Below are 14,967 nucleotides of genomic sequence, written 5' to 3' on the forward strand. Positions count from 1 at the left end.
TACCTCTATTTATCTGGTACCTTTTGGGAAACATTTTTCTCTACTTGATCTTTTTAGCTGTGTAAGATTTTTTTCATTCTTAAGCTGATGACAAAAGAGCAGCTAGAACAAGGCCCTCAGGGACACAGGCAGTAACCTTCCTATGCAAACCTCAATGACTGAAACATCCTGACATTCAGAGATACTTTAAACAAGTTTCCAACCCAGAATGACAGCCCTAAATTCTGCCAGTCCTGACTCTGCTCTTCTGCTCTTACAACTTTTCCCTTACCTCACTGCACTCTCAGCTTCCCTAGTAAAGCTACTGGCTTTGCACTCATTGTCTCACCAAAACTGGGTCTGAACAATCTGGTTTCCTTTAGGTGCAGAGGGACTCCAGACACAGCTCCAACAATACAGCTGCTCTCTGTGCCCCAGGTTCCAGATCCAAAACTCCACAGCCACACCAGAGTGCTCTCTTTTCATAAACACATTCTGATTGCTCAAATTTGAACAAATAATTAATGAGTTAAGTTTATATTAGCAAGGGTTTTTTTTGTCAGATGAAGTAGGAAAACAAAGAGCTTAATCTCTCTGCAACATTCACGTGCTAGTTAAAAGAAACAGAAATGCAGGTCCATGCTTCATTTCAGGCAAATACACACAGCTGAGTTATCCAAGCTTGTGCTGGCATAACCACAGCAATTGTGGAGTACAACAGCTTGAGGAAAACACCAGGATACAAACAATGCACTTCCTAATGGCACAGAGCTGCTGCTCTACCTAATTCACTTGTGCTTTACTCAGTTCCTTATCTGACCTTTAACACTGATGCCTCTCCCTAACTGAAGGGCTGTTATATAAGACCAAGAAAAAAACCATCATCTACCATCTGATTTCAGTTCTAGAAATGCATACCCAAGGTACTCCACAGTTACATGTTTTCCCAACACTAAGAAGAAATGCATTTCTATTTTCCCTATGCCAAAAAGTCCTTTGTACTAAGCATACTATAGTCAAACTGTAGCAGCACACAATGGAAAATCCACAAATCTTAAATAGTAACAGAGAAGAAAATAGAACATAATTTCTGTTTATTACAAACTAACAGCTTAAAGAGATTAATAAAGAAGCCTCAGACTTCTGTTGCACTCGTGATCAACAAATGTATACACATTAGATAATCTGAATATCTGCTTACCCTTCCCCTGCTTGCAGAGCTGATAACTTAGCTATAACAGCACCAAGAAAAACAACCTGAACCTACTGCAATTCTAAAGTAAATTACATGCAATCCAAACCAAGAAATTCATACTATAGATCAGTGACACATATGCAGAGTACTACACTGACTTACAACCATGCTTATACAAATACATAAGCATGTACATGGAGCTACAGAACTATAGATTAGGGTCTAAGGTTGATGAATTATGGTCACATGAGACATATCCATATATAGGTATTTACTGATATGTATCTATCTACATAGATATATAACTTAATACAGCAAAAGGTGCTGCAGAATTGAGGTAAGAATAAAAACAAAGTATGTATTTGACATGCTATTTAAATTATTTGGATTGCATGTAGTATGCCATGAGGTGCAAGGTCAACACTACCATTTGCTCCTCCTGAACAATTCTTTAATATTCTGCAAAATCCATACCCAAACCTTTATTCCATGAGAACGGTAGAATTATACACTGCTGTCTTTTGAAAATGAGCAAACAGAACTTATTACCACACAAGCTATTTGACACAACCCAGAGCATTGCCTAACTGACTTGGTTTAGTTTCATGTGCTGAAAGAACAGCAATTTTAGGCAGAGTTTGCAAGTTCTTACATCCCAGGGTCACTACAGCAGCTTTGTGGCTGTGTTCAACCACCTCTGTGAAAATTCAGAATGGCATCTTTGAAGCAACAGAAACAGCACTCATTTCCTCAGAAGGGGACAAAGGAGCTGAATATTAAAACTGAATGATTGTTCATGCAAAACTGTATTTTCATATAACATGGAAGGAACAGTATTTCACAAAATTTCAGAAGCCTCTAAAGTCTGGGCTTACTGAAATGACTATTCAGTGACATTGCTCCATGTAAAAGAAGCTTTATGAATGGCCTTGATGACTACAGCCACACACAATGGAGTCATGTGCTGGGGTGTGCCCCCACAGACAAATTAACAGCATCTAGCTGGAATATGTCAATGGAAACAAAATTGTACAAATACATTTACCAGCAAATTTAAGCATAATATGAAAGGTGACTACTAACAGATCCATTCTTTAACCCTGAAATGATAAAAATGCACAAGGCATATCTGAAGTGACAGCTGCCTCTGACCTATTAACTGATTGCTAAGAGCAGAGTTCCTTATGACTGATCAGCTGTACAGCACACTCAGGGGTCATTTTCTCCAAGGCAATTACCCCTTCTGTCACTCTCTAGGGAAAAGAAGTGCCACAAACAGATTTTTCAAAAGAACCCAATTTACAAGAATTCCATGTAAAACTCTGCTTACACCAATTAAATCTTGGATTTGAAGTTTCAAGAAACAGTTTACCATGTAGTTGATTCTACCAAAGAATTTTTCCCAGTTTAACCTTTACAGATACAAATATCTCTTGAAAAGACAGCATGTATTTTATAACACATATGACAAAGCATTACTTTTTTCTAACAATATATTACAAGCACCAAACTCATTAAATAGTTACTAGAAAACATCACTTTCAAAAATGTCTATATGATGAGATCTTAAAAAAACTGCAGAGACAGTAAAAAAAAAAAAATGTTTTATAAGTTTCCAGATTATATGCCTGTCTTATAAATTTGAAAAGTATCTTCACAGATACTCAAGAGGTGCACTAATAGCATTTGAATCAGCAAGGCTTATGCAAATGCACCTTAATACACAGAGAACCTTCAAGAGGGGCATTTCTGAAGTGCTACAGTTGAATAGGTATTTCTGGTACCCTTAATGCTGCTCCAGAACCAGAACAAAATCTATGTCATGACTGGCATCAGTATGTGGACTTTCACTATGTTTCTTAGTAGTTTTAATCAGTGATTTAGTATAGTGTAGACTGTTCATTCATTTTAAGCAGTCTCTAGGCACTTTAGAAATTGTGCTTTTTCCTAAGAAAACTGACCAAAAAACAAAACAAAGACAAAAGCCTTAAAAAAATGCACAAAGCAAGTTTTATAACATCTGGTGTAGCACTTCCTATGAGCAGCTACATTTTATCCTTACAAGTCAAGCACATTCCATCTCCCATTTTTAAAAATAGCATTTTCACAAAACAATCAGTTAGAAGTGCTTAAATATAAAAATGTCAAAACCCAAACCAACGAGATGTAAAAGGCATAGAAACTAGCTTTTTACCTGTTTCAAACCATTCAAATTCCCTTTCATACTTCAGAAAACAGCAACTCGAGTACTTTACTGTTTCCAAAACTAAAAGTTTCATTTTAGACAGACTGAACAGAACACAGACACACAATATTCAGTTGAGTTAGCTACCTGAGCCCTCTTGAATGAAAGGTACAGAGATCTCTGACAAGGTGTAACAAAGTTGTTAAAAAATTATTATTATTTAGACTGATGATCTAAGACAAAACTATTTTGACACCACTTCCTCAAAACATCAGCTGAGGATCCCCTACACAGTATCCATCACAAAAAAAAAATTCTCAGCCACACACAGTATTCCACGACAACAGATTAGCCAGATATATAACTCAGAAGATGAAGCAAGACTGTCATATACTACAAAGCAATTGAAACATCTGATTTTTGAAGGTAAAACTTCACACTATTCATATTTCACTTCTCCTATAACAATGGCAGTCTACATCAAACAAGAGAAATGAGTGTCAGGATGCTTTTGTCATGACTATAACATAAGAAAACAAAAATGTGTTTAATCGCGGGTAGATTAAAATTTAAAATAAATCAGCAAATAATATTTATCAAGATCTTTCTAAATTCTAGAGTAGCTGGTTTCTGTTCTTCCATATGGAACTTTGACTTCCAACCTTTGCTTGATGTAATACACATGTTCATTACAAAAAAATCAGAACCTAGACCATGCTGGTCATATTCATACAGCATGAAACACCAAGAGGAAGCAATCTATACTTATTACCTTCTACCCAAATAGCAACGTCAGCACAAACCCAGGAAAAAATAGACTCCTGGGTGTAGTACAACCATGGTAGCAAAGTCCTAACCTGCATTATTTTAGGAAAAAGCCCACTTGCCCCATGTCCACATACACATGATTACTGGCAAGGCTTACAGACATGTCTGTCCTGTTTTCAAACTATCCACTTCATTTAATCCTAACTGTGCACACCCAGAGTACTGAAGTGATCCACTAATAAGTCCTGCTTACTTCCTAGTGCAAATTAATTAACTGCATTTGATTTCCAGTAACAAACCTGCCACTGGTGCCCAGATCATAGGGTTTATCTTGCTGTTGGGGGGAAGTGGGGAGGCACTGCTGGAGTGGATAATAATCAACTTTCCACCTTCCAAGAGGAAGTTGTTTCCAGCTATACCAATGGCATTATTAAATTGCAGCCTTAGTCATCTACACTCTGGACTTTCAATAGCAATCAGCCAGGCTTATCAGCCTACCTGTGCACACCTTTAGGTTCTCTACCCTCTCCTCCTGCACTCCTGGGCACCCAGCATGTCCCTTCAGTTCATTCACTCAGGCCTACGTACAAATCTCTAAGCCTATTACTCAACTATTGCCTATTATTCCAAGGCAATAAAGACCTAAGAGTAAAGAATTGTTTTCATTTGCATTCACCCACTATTCCATTCATATTTTAGATTACATTTTGACTTGGAAATGAAGCGATGAGTAACAGCAATTCCTATTCCACAAACCTGCCACTATTTAACAGCCACAGAACATCCTGCACTTAAATGAGATAACACAACTTCCTCCTCACCCCTCAAAAAACATCTACTCATGCTTTAACTGAACAGAATACTGAAACTTAAATCCCCTTTACCTCTCTTTCCTTCTTCCTCTTCCATCATTTCAAAGAAGACCTAGGCACAGCTCTATTAAGACAGGCAAATACACCCCAAAACACATACTCCAAAAATTCCAAAATACCCCAGTACATTCAGAGTGAAAAAAACCCCTTAAAAATCAGCAATTATAATTCTTGTCATCACACTAATCTATGTCTGCTTTATTGCATAAAGGTGAATATTAGAACTGAAGATCCTAATTTCCTGGTTTTCCTTTAATTTCCAATACAAAAAACAAATATGAAAGTTTGAAATACAATGTGTTAAAGGATAAAATTTTCAACAATTCTCCCCAAAACATTCAACACTCTTTCAGGTAATGCATCTTTCTCCAGAAATGTCCTGCCTATTAGTTCCTATAAATCCTATTTTCCCATTTTTACCCATATTCTCTTTTCTTGCTGCTACAGGAAAGCAATGGGAAAACTCACTGTCTATGCTGTTGAAAGCCACAAAAACGACATGCTGTCAAATAGAGAAATTGAAACAAAAGCTATTTTTCCATACAGGGGTGCCACTGCTTCAAAGAAAGGATGATAAAAAGATCAATTATATATCATTTGACTATAACAAAGCTAAAACATCAGGATAATTATCAGATATGAAATGGTAGAGGTGGATTAGGAGATCTAGAACAAAGTGCTTAACATAGAGATTATTAAAATGTCCCTCATTTTGCAGTAGCCTAGGCCAGCCTTTTTGTAAAGTATATATAATTTACATGAACAAGACAGGCTCATCATACAAGGCAAGATGTCAATTCATGTTAAATAGCAATTCTATTACTAAAACTACGACTTAATGAAAAGCTTCTGTCAAATTCTGCAACCTTTAAGCTCTCATGTGAAGATTTAAAAGGCTCCTATTGCTCCAATGGCGTTCTTCACTTCACACTCCTCTCTTCCTTTCCCACACGCTCAGATGTTTCAGCAGCATACTTTAAGCATTTGCAAAATCCTGCCCAAAGAGCGTGGCCGATTTCCCACGGGCTCGCTCCCACCCTGGATGAACTCGCTACTTCCCAAAGTCCGCTTCCTCTTCCAGCCCTGGAGCTGCCAGCGCTCCCAACGCCCCTCGCCTTGCGCAACATCCGCGGCCTCCTCCCCACATTTCGGACAATTTCCATGCGACGCTTACATTGAGATATTTTTTGGGGGTTTTTTTGTTTGTTTGTTTTTGGTTTTTGTTTTTGTTTTTTTTTTGTTCCCAGAGCACTAGCACAGACTGACAGCTTAAAGGGCTAACGATGCGCTTTTAATCCCAAAGAGCCACACATAATAAAACGAGCTACAAAGACAGATACGGAGGGCACCGACCCGCTCTCCTTCAGCTCCTCTGCATTTTGATATTAAGTATTTAAATGATATTGAAAAGTGCCAGCAACATCTGCCCAATCAAAATTATTGTTCACAGCTCAGACGACCAATTCAAAAGATAAAACTCCCGATATATTGGAACAGCCCTATTAAAGAGCTAAAATAAACCAGGAAAAGCACTAATTCTCCGATAGAATTTTTCCCCGAGCGCACACGTTAACCAAAGGCTGACGGTGAACTGATCTGGAAGGAAGAAAGGACGAGGGATACAGGCAGGGCTGCGATGGGGGATGGGAGACGTTAGCGAAGGGAAGATGAATATTCCTCCAAGGACTATCAATACGTGTAACACATCTCCTCGGAAAGAAGAGAAATCTCAAGCAGGCAGCTACAGGGGCAAATCAAAGGGGGAGGAGTGCCCGATTGTCCCCAGCTGCCATCACAGACGGCAGCCCTGCAGAAAAGGGGCTGCCGGGGCGAGGAAGCGCTCGCAGCCCCCCCGCCTCGCCTCCGTCCCCTTTATGTGCTCAGGGAAGCAGCGGGGCGGGCGGACGAGCAGCCTCGCGGTGAATTTTGCAAGAGCCGATGACCACCGGCTGCCCAGGAGCGGGGAAGGGCCGGGGCCGCGGTGACAAACCTCCCGGGGCTGGAGGGCAGGAAGGAGCTGAATCCAGGCGGACACTCTCCCTCCCCCGCCGAGCTCCGAAGCGGCGCTGGGCGCAGGGAGCCGGCCGAGCCCCGGGGCACACAATAGCCGGTCACCCCCGGGGATGCGAGCCCGCCCGCCCCGGCACCCCCCGCCGGCGAGGGATGGGGAAGGGGCTGCGGGTCACCCCCCCGCCCCGGGGGCGCCAGGAGCCCCGCCCGCCCCGCCCGCGCCGCCGCCCCTCACCATGAAGTCGCTGGCGAAGTTGTCCTCCCCATTGTGGTCCGTGTCCTTCATGGCCTGGACTCGCTTAATGAATTTCCTCAGGATCTCCTCCTGGCTCATCCTGCCCCGCCGGCCGCCCTGCGGAGCGGGAGCCCCGGCCGCCCGCCCGCTCTCCGCCCGGAGCCCCGTCCGCCGCACGACCCGTCACCCGGCTGCCTTCCTTCCCCTCCCTGCCTCGCCTCTCCCCCGCCCGGGCCTGCCCGCGGCCTGCTGGCCCCGCTCTAGCCCCGCTCTAGCTCCGCTCCCGCCCCGCTCACGGCCGCCCGGCCGCCCGCTCCATCCTCCCCTCCCTCCGCCCGACCCTCCCTGGAGCAGCCGACACGGACACGACACGGCCCCTCCTCCTCCCGCCCTGCGCAGGCGCGGAGCCCGCCCAGCCCCGCCCTCTCCCACGTGCCCCGCCCCGACCCGGCAGCGCTCCGCGCTCATTGGCTCTCCCGACAGTCGCCTCGCTCTATTGGCGGTCGCGCACGCCAATCACCGGCCGGCCAGGCTTCGAGCGAGCGCTCGCTAAGCTCCACGCCTCGCCCTCTCCCGCCGGCCCCCCCCGTTTCCCATGGATGGGACCGCCCGAAGGGAGCCTCATGGAGCGCTGGAAGGGACCACTTGGCGCGCGAAGGGGGGGCTGAGCGGAGCGGAGGGGAGCGCGGTTTCCCCTGGCTGGAGCACAATGGGCGGCGGTGTGTGCCCGCGGCGCCGCGCCGGGAGGCAGCGGCATGTCGGGACATGTAGTCGCGACAGCGCCGCGTCCCGGGGCTGGGGCTCCTGCAGCATCCTACTGAAACGCCCGGATCAGACGGGTCCCGCCGCGAGTGGGAAGCCCGCAGCCGTGGGAAGTGCCGGGGGTCCCTGCCGCGGCGGTGCCGAGGCGCGGCGGCGGTGGACGCCGGGCAGCGGGAAGATGGCGGGGCGGGACAGGGGACGGGCGCGGACACCTGGCCGGGGACCGCTCCTCGCGTATTTGTATGTATGTATATTAAGTGTATCTATATGCGTGTGCTTATCTTAATTTTTCATACATATATGTAAGTGTATACTCTTTATGAAGTGTGTACATATATATGTATGTGTGAGCGGATAGATAGATAGATAGATAGATAGATAGATAGATAGATAGATAGATCGATCGATCTACTTAATAAAAGTGTCCGCAGGCGAAGCTGGTTCATGGAAGTGCCGCCGGCCGGTGTCTGAGGTGTCTGCGGGCTCCGGGCCGATGCCGGGCGGGGAGAGGGTCCCGCACCCCTCAGCACTGCAGCGAGTGCTGAGTGCTTCCTATTTTAAACATAGCCTAAAATCTCTGTCTTACGTGGTGTTGGAGGATTCGACAAGGTGCTATTTCGTTCCTAATGTTATATGGAAAAGTTAAACTCCTTCATGTTTGGTGTCCTGATGACATTTATAACTTCTGCTTAAGCAAAGCAATTGTGGAGGTGTGCGTATGTATAGCCTTATAGCTTAATAAATAATCCAAGTGAAGTTGTTTAAAATGTAGTTTCATTGATGAAGATCTACACAGCCTTGAGTGATGCTGCTGATGCAGCAGAAGTTTGTCACACAGGCAGATGACAAAGGTCCAAGCTGAGGAGCATACCCCGGCTAAGTCACTCCTGCCCGTTCCCTGTCCCGGGAGCGTGTGGCGCTTGCAGTGCCACCAACACAGCCCCTGTCGGACAGGACATCAAACCGAACCTGCTCTGGGAGCTCACTCAGCTGCAATATAAGTCCATAGAAAATCAGTGTGTTTTCTTCTCTGTTCATTCCATTCTTTGTTACCAAAGGAAACCTACAGAAAGCTCGATCCTCCTGTGTTGGTGTAAGATATTAGTGTTTTAGAACGCTCCCAAAGAATACCACTTCCACAGCAGAGTCCAATGGCACGTTACCACCCTCAGCCGAACTCATTGCCTACTAACTCACCATCTTCCTAGTGGAGACAAGTTTTGAGATACAGCGTAGGAGCCTGAACTGTAGCTGCTGATGCATGGACACACATTTCCTTCTCCTGCATCTGCCGCAGACACAGCCATCTCTGGCAGAGGGGTAGGCTGGAAAATTGAGAGGCTTAGCATTTTCACATGACCTGCTGCAGACTTCAGCATCTTATTAAGGGGTTGGGGTTCTTAGCTGTTGATATTCATCAGCAAATATACAGGAGAGAGACATAAGTACACGTGAAGGAGCTGGGAAGGCATCAGCTCTGTGGTGAGATTTAGTGAAACCTTTATGAGCACTCACACAAATATATCAGCTGTCAGTGCTCAGTCTCCTGTCCACGTCCTTTGCTCTGAAGAGCCACAAGGATATCTGCTTTTCTTGTTTTAATTCCTCTCTTCCTTCTTTTCCAAATCTCCTTTTCTACAACACCAAAAAGCAGCTTTAAAGGGTAAGACAGAAATTAGAGAGAGACCTGAGACTGCAAGGATAGCTGGGGCTTGGATCATCAGGTAATTTTTCTATGCTCCCTTGCTGGATTTCCATCTGCTTAGGAAGGTTGCTGTTTGCTCAGCAGTTGTCCTGGTAAACCTGCTCCCAGTGCCAGATGGCAGGTAACTTCAGAAAAGTGATACTTGAGACTACACAACCAATTAAGGAAGTCTGGAATGTTATATGGTTTTCTTCATTTATTCACACAACTGAGTTATAGAGGAGGAAAAGAAATATCATTATGAACCTGATGTTGTTATTGCCTAACATGGAAAGGACCCAGCTGTTATTCTGGCCTCATTCACAATCTGCAACTCAACTGTAATAAACTGCTGTGAACCAGCAAGTGTAAGTGTGGCCTTTCACTTGGTTTAACTGATAAGGTTATCAGTCTCAGAAGACAAAAAAAGCCCCCAAACTAGGCACGTGTCACTAGCCATAACAAAAGGTAAATATGAAACAGAGAAATGAGGAACAGCGTGGAGAACTGTGCCTGGCATTGTCTGCCTGTGCATGTGTACCTGTACCTGGGAGAGCTGCAGACCAAATAGCGCCAGTTTTATCTCCCACAGCCCTGCAAATGGTGCATGAGGTTGTCTCATGTCTGTGCTGTGAACAGACACCTCAAGCCTCAGCAGCAAAAATAGCATTTCAACCCAGGCTTTTGATGTGAGGCTCACAGTATCTGGGTTAACCCCAGACATCTGACCAATGCAGCATGTGTGCATGAGTGCCTATTTGTGTAGCTGTAGGAGAGGGGCGGAAAAACAGACACACAGCGTGAATTACTCACCCTAGACTTAGAACAGGAAGTTTCAACCCAAATCTGTAGAAGAAAATTCTAGTTTTGTCTTAACAATCCGTATAAGTATGGTCCTTGAAGAAAAACAAATAAATCACCTACAGCTTCTCTGCTAAAATCTCATTTTGCCTTGCCGTGCACTGCTCCAGCTGCAGCAGGGAAGGCAGACAGATGCTTTTTTCTGTTCCAAGGTGGCTTCTCATGTTCCCACAAGGTAAACATGGAGCAAATTGGTAAATGTGCTTCCTGGCCTGCATACCATGGTGCTGCCCAGTCAATGGGTGGGACACATCCCAGTTTACCAACCTTCAGAGGATTCCCTCCAGCTGAGATGGAGCACAGGCTCACATCAAAGCTGTCTGGCTTCAGTGCCTCCGTGGCTTGGAGCTGTGTTCAAACCCCAGCACATATCCACCCAAAAGTATGCTTCAGAAAGAAATCAAAGAACTGGGGTGGGAGGGAAGGGTGAAAGGACCCTACAGCTCTAAGGGCATCACCTCTGACAGTTTTAATACCTCCTTTGTCCAGCAAAACAAGACCTTGTGTATTCCTTGTAATTTCGTGTGACTGCTTTACAATGATTGCTCACTTTGTCAAGGTTTCTTCTCCCCATGTAGACCCATGGGCTTTCACTTTTGGAGTAATGCAAAAGAACCATAATACATCATAACACTTTATGTTGTTGTATAATTAATAATGTAATACTGAAATTATAATTAAATTATGATAAATATATCCTATACATGAAAGCCCAATGAATTTTATCTATCCTGGGTGTCTGAAAAGTTTTTGTAATAAAAATTATTTAGAATAAAAAATAGATGTTAGCATTAATAGATTTCATAATAACAGTGCTGAAATATACTTTAAATGCAGTTAGTTGGAAGTTTTCTAAAAATGTGTTGTTTCAATGGAAAATGCTGTTTCTGTAAAAGTTACATTTTCCACAGGAAACAATTTTGCCAATGCTTTTCTGCTTTCCGACAAAAACAATGCACTGTTATACTTACAGATGCAGAAATGTCTTTACCATTGAAGTCAGCACAACTTGGGTTAGGGACTCAGCACATGAAAGAACTGGAGCATGGAGTATAAATGCCAGGAAGCTGTTGAACAGCTCAAGGGTACACATAAAAACTAAGTCCAAGCGAAACATTTGTCTTTGATCTGACAAACTGAAATGCAATGTGTCTTTCCACAAATGTCAAAATGTTTCATGCCGGTTGAAAATAGTTAAATGAAACATTCAGGAATATCAGGATCACATACTTTTTGTATACTCTTATCCTCAAAATATTTCAGTATTTAGTCACTTTTGTTTCTGAAGAGGATAAAAATACTGTATCGAGTTTTCTGGCTGATCTTTAGCTACAATTTAACCACTCAGATTAAAAGTAACAAACTAAAAGACAGCAACCCCCATGAAGTCTCAAAATTCTAATTTTGGAAACAAAAGGCATTGTGGACAATAGATCTGAGTAAGATACATAGTATCCTTTGTATACTACAAAGGATAAATCAGAAAGTAAAAATTCATTTACTTTCTGATTTAAACCTGAAACAAATCTTATTTTAAATGAGTCATAAAGACCTGATCAGTGTCTGTATAATATGTTCCATTCATATTCATTAAGTGCCATGTGACTGCTGAATTTCTTGACATTTGCCTCTATTACTCTAAGTTCAGCAATGACAGACTCCTGTAATTACCACTGAAAATACTCCTACTACAATTTAATTTTACCTGGCTTGCTTAGTTTTTATTTATTTATTTACCATCTTCTGGGATTCATTGTGTGATATTGCTAAAACCCTTTATATGTGACATTTCTTATGCGGGTAATAAATATTTTAGACCAGAATTACTGAGCTTCATGATTAGGGCATATTTTGGAATCCTATCTAAGAGTAACACACACCTCCCCACCTCATACAAACACAGTTTCAGTGCACAGAAGAAACTTTGTTCTTGCTGCAGCACTTAGTGAAGCAAGTGCTTCACTAGTGAAGCAGCATTGAGGTTTAAAGTGGTTTTTAGGTATCACTAGTATGTAACTGAAAAAAAAATAAGAGTGTGCACTATGATCATCAGCATAGTATTCTACCATGACCAGCTTTAAAAAGAAAATAGCTGTGAAATATTGTCCAGACTAAAAATGTTTCTGCTTTTTTTTAAATGTAATTAAAGATTGTTGACTGAGGTACTTCTTTGATTTTTTGTGAGTGGAAAAACAAGTTTCAGAATACAATCAAGATTTTCTGCAAGTTTTTAACAGTATTAAAATAAATAGCAAATGGGTTTCAAATTAATTGCTGTGTCTCCTTTTGATAGTTGCTGTTTGATAGCCTCACTGTAAACCCATCCCTGAGAGACCCGATGGCTGTTATTTATACATGTCACTATTAGTGCAGTGGGAGACCTGCTCTGTGCTATTGGATCAGGACAATCTGGAGCCATTTTCCATCGGATCTTTTGACCTTTTTAAAACTGGACCCAGAATTTCTGAGCCCTGTCTGTGCCCGGCAGTGCCCCTGGCAGGGTGCGGGGCGTGGGCTGCTGCGGGCCAGCTGCAGCACTGCAGGCTGGGCTGCCCCGGGAGCCTCATTTGCCTCCCTGTGACAAAGCTTTCCTCGAGGGTACTCCCCAGGCACGGCCACAGCACATCTGACATGGAAACAGCAGCAGCAGAAGGTAGGCCTGGGCACAGGCCATGCTAGGTAGCGGTAGCTGTGCTCTCCAGCCTTCGCCTGCAAGTATCAGAAAGAGCATCGTTAACAAACTGCTGTGTTTAAAAGACACCAGGGAAGAATCTGGATGTTCTAATGGGAGGAAATTCATTCAAAATGGGATTTTTAAATGGGTAATTGAATAAAAATGAAGTTTTCAGTATCCCTTGTAAAAAAAATAATCATAGTATGACATTTTGCATCAATGAATACAAAAGGTTACTGTAAACTGAATGAGCTTTGCTTAATTTATCTTATTCAGTTATTGTGAATCAGCCTTGAGAACAAAAGAATTAACCAGTTCTAGTTCAGGGTTCTTATCCATTAGCATAGCAATATTTGTATCATCCTTAACAAATCTTAGACTTGTTTATCTCTAGTTTTACACTCATCAGCACACATTAAAGTATTTCCACTTCTCTAAAATGCATCTTTACTGAAAATAAAGAATTGCTAGATAGAATCTAAGCCAAAATTATGAAACACTGCTCTTTTACCTGGCATGAGCATTCTCTGGATGCACATATTATTCCATTTTATTCTGAAAATCGTATTAAAATAATAACAAGGACAGAGACTGCTAATGCATTAGATTGACTGGTGAAACTGAGCTCCCTGAGTCCCTCCTGTGAAATGCCTGCTGTTATGACCATTAGTAGTCATAATGGCCAGTTTAGATTCCCAACTATTTTGTAGATTTAAAAAAAGAATATTTTTAATAGTCTCTTAAGGGAAATAGTAAGCTTTATAGTTTGGGAAACAAAACCAGATGGGAAGGGGGAAAAAAAATTAAAACTAAAGACACCACTCCCCCTCAAGCCCACAGAGATTATACTCTAGGGAGCCACCCTATATATGACCATATCTGTTTATATGTTAACTTCAAAAAATATGGATACAATTATGACTTTATTCTCTAATGTGAGTTTTCTCCCCACATTTCAGGGAAAGGTTTGCTGTTATATCTGTGCACTATAGCAAAGTGACATAAGGCCAGCATATACTGTGTCCAACAATATTCATATTTCATTATCAGAGAGCACAACAATAGTTCCATTGTGTAGGGCAGCTCTCCTTGGAGGTGGAAGGAAGGCTGCACACAAGCTTCCAGAGTGGTCCAGAAATACGCTGGTGACACCAGACTGGCTCGTGTAAACAGGAAATCAAACCAGGATGTAAACTGGACTGCTTCCATATTCAGTAATATTTAGCTAAAAATAAACAGTTTAAATAGAGGTAGGAAAGCCAATTCTCTCTGTAAACTCATTTTTCAACTTGAATTTTTTCAAGACCTAATAGAAAAATGCAAATAAAATGAGTGTCTGTGTTGCTGTATCAATATGTTTGTAATGAGATTGCAGTAAATATCAGAGAGCCTATGAGTGTGAAAAGGCCAATGTCTCTTCCCAGATAATAGTAAGGACTTGGAGATGAAGACTGAAAAGGGATACAACTTATCTATAAGTATATTAATGGATTAAAAAAACAAGGAGAAAGAACTTGTACTTCAGCTGAAAGACAATGTAATCATAAGAATAAATAAATACAGACTGTGAAGTCTAGAACATTCTGAGAAGGCAGCTCACACAGAGTGAGGAGAAGCTGTTTTGTTTTTTTTTAAGAGTATTATCTAATGCTATTGCCATCTTCAAAACCATTATGTGGAGTTCACCTGGGAGCTCCTCTGCAGTCCTGAATTTCCTTATGAATTCTCTGACTGTTGAAATT

The 14,967-nt window shown here is 42.5% G+C and overlaps 1 protein-coding gene across 8 annotated transcripts in view; it reads right to left on the minus strand.

Moving 5' to 3' along the window:
- The window catches only part of PTPN12 (protein tyrosine phosphatase non-receptor type 12), a 69,679-nt gene extending 62,239 nt beyond the window's left edge, over positions 1 to 7,440 (minus strand). For all 8 annotated transcript variants that reach the window (XR_009418468.1, XR_009418467.1, XM_059471891.1 and 5 more), the window contains exon 1: positions 7,245 to 7,440. Coding sequence is in view for 6 of the 8 variants with exons in the window: in XM_059471891.1 (XP_059327874.1) it covers positions 7,245 to 7,343 (99 nt within the window). In the remaining 2 variants the exon portion in view is untranslated. The remainder of the gene's footprint in view (positions 1 to 7,244) is intronic.
- Positions 7,441 to 14,967: the final 7,527 nt, after the last annotated feature.

This window comes from Ammospiza nelsoni, chromosome 5 (genome assembly GCF_027579445.1).
Source record: "Ammospiza nelsoni isolate bAmmNel1 chromosome 5, bAmmNel1.pri, whole genome shotgun sequence".
NCBI lineage: Eukaryota > Metazoa > Chordata > Aves > Passeriformes > Passerellidae > Ammospiza > Ammospiza nelsoni.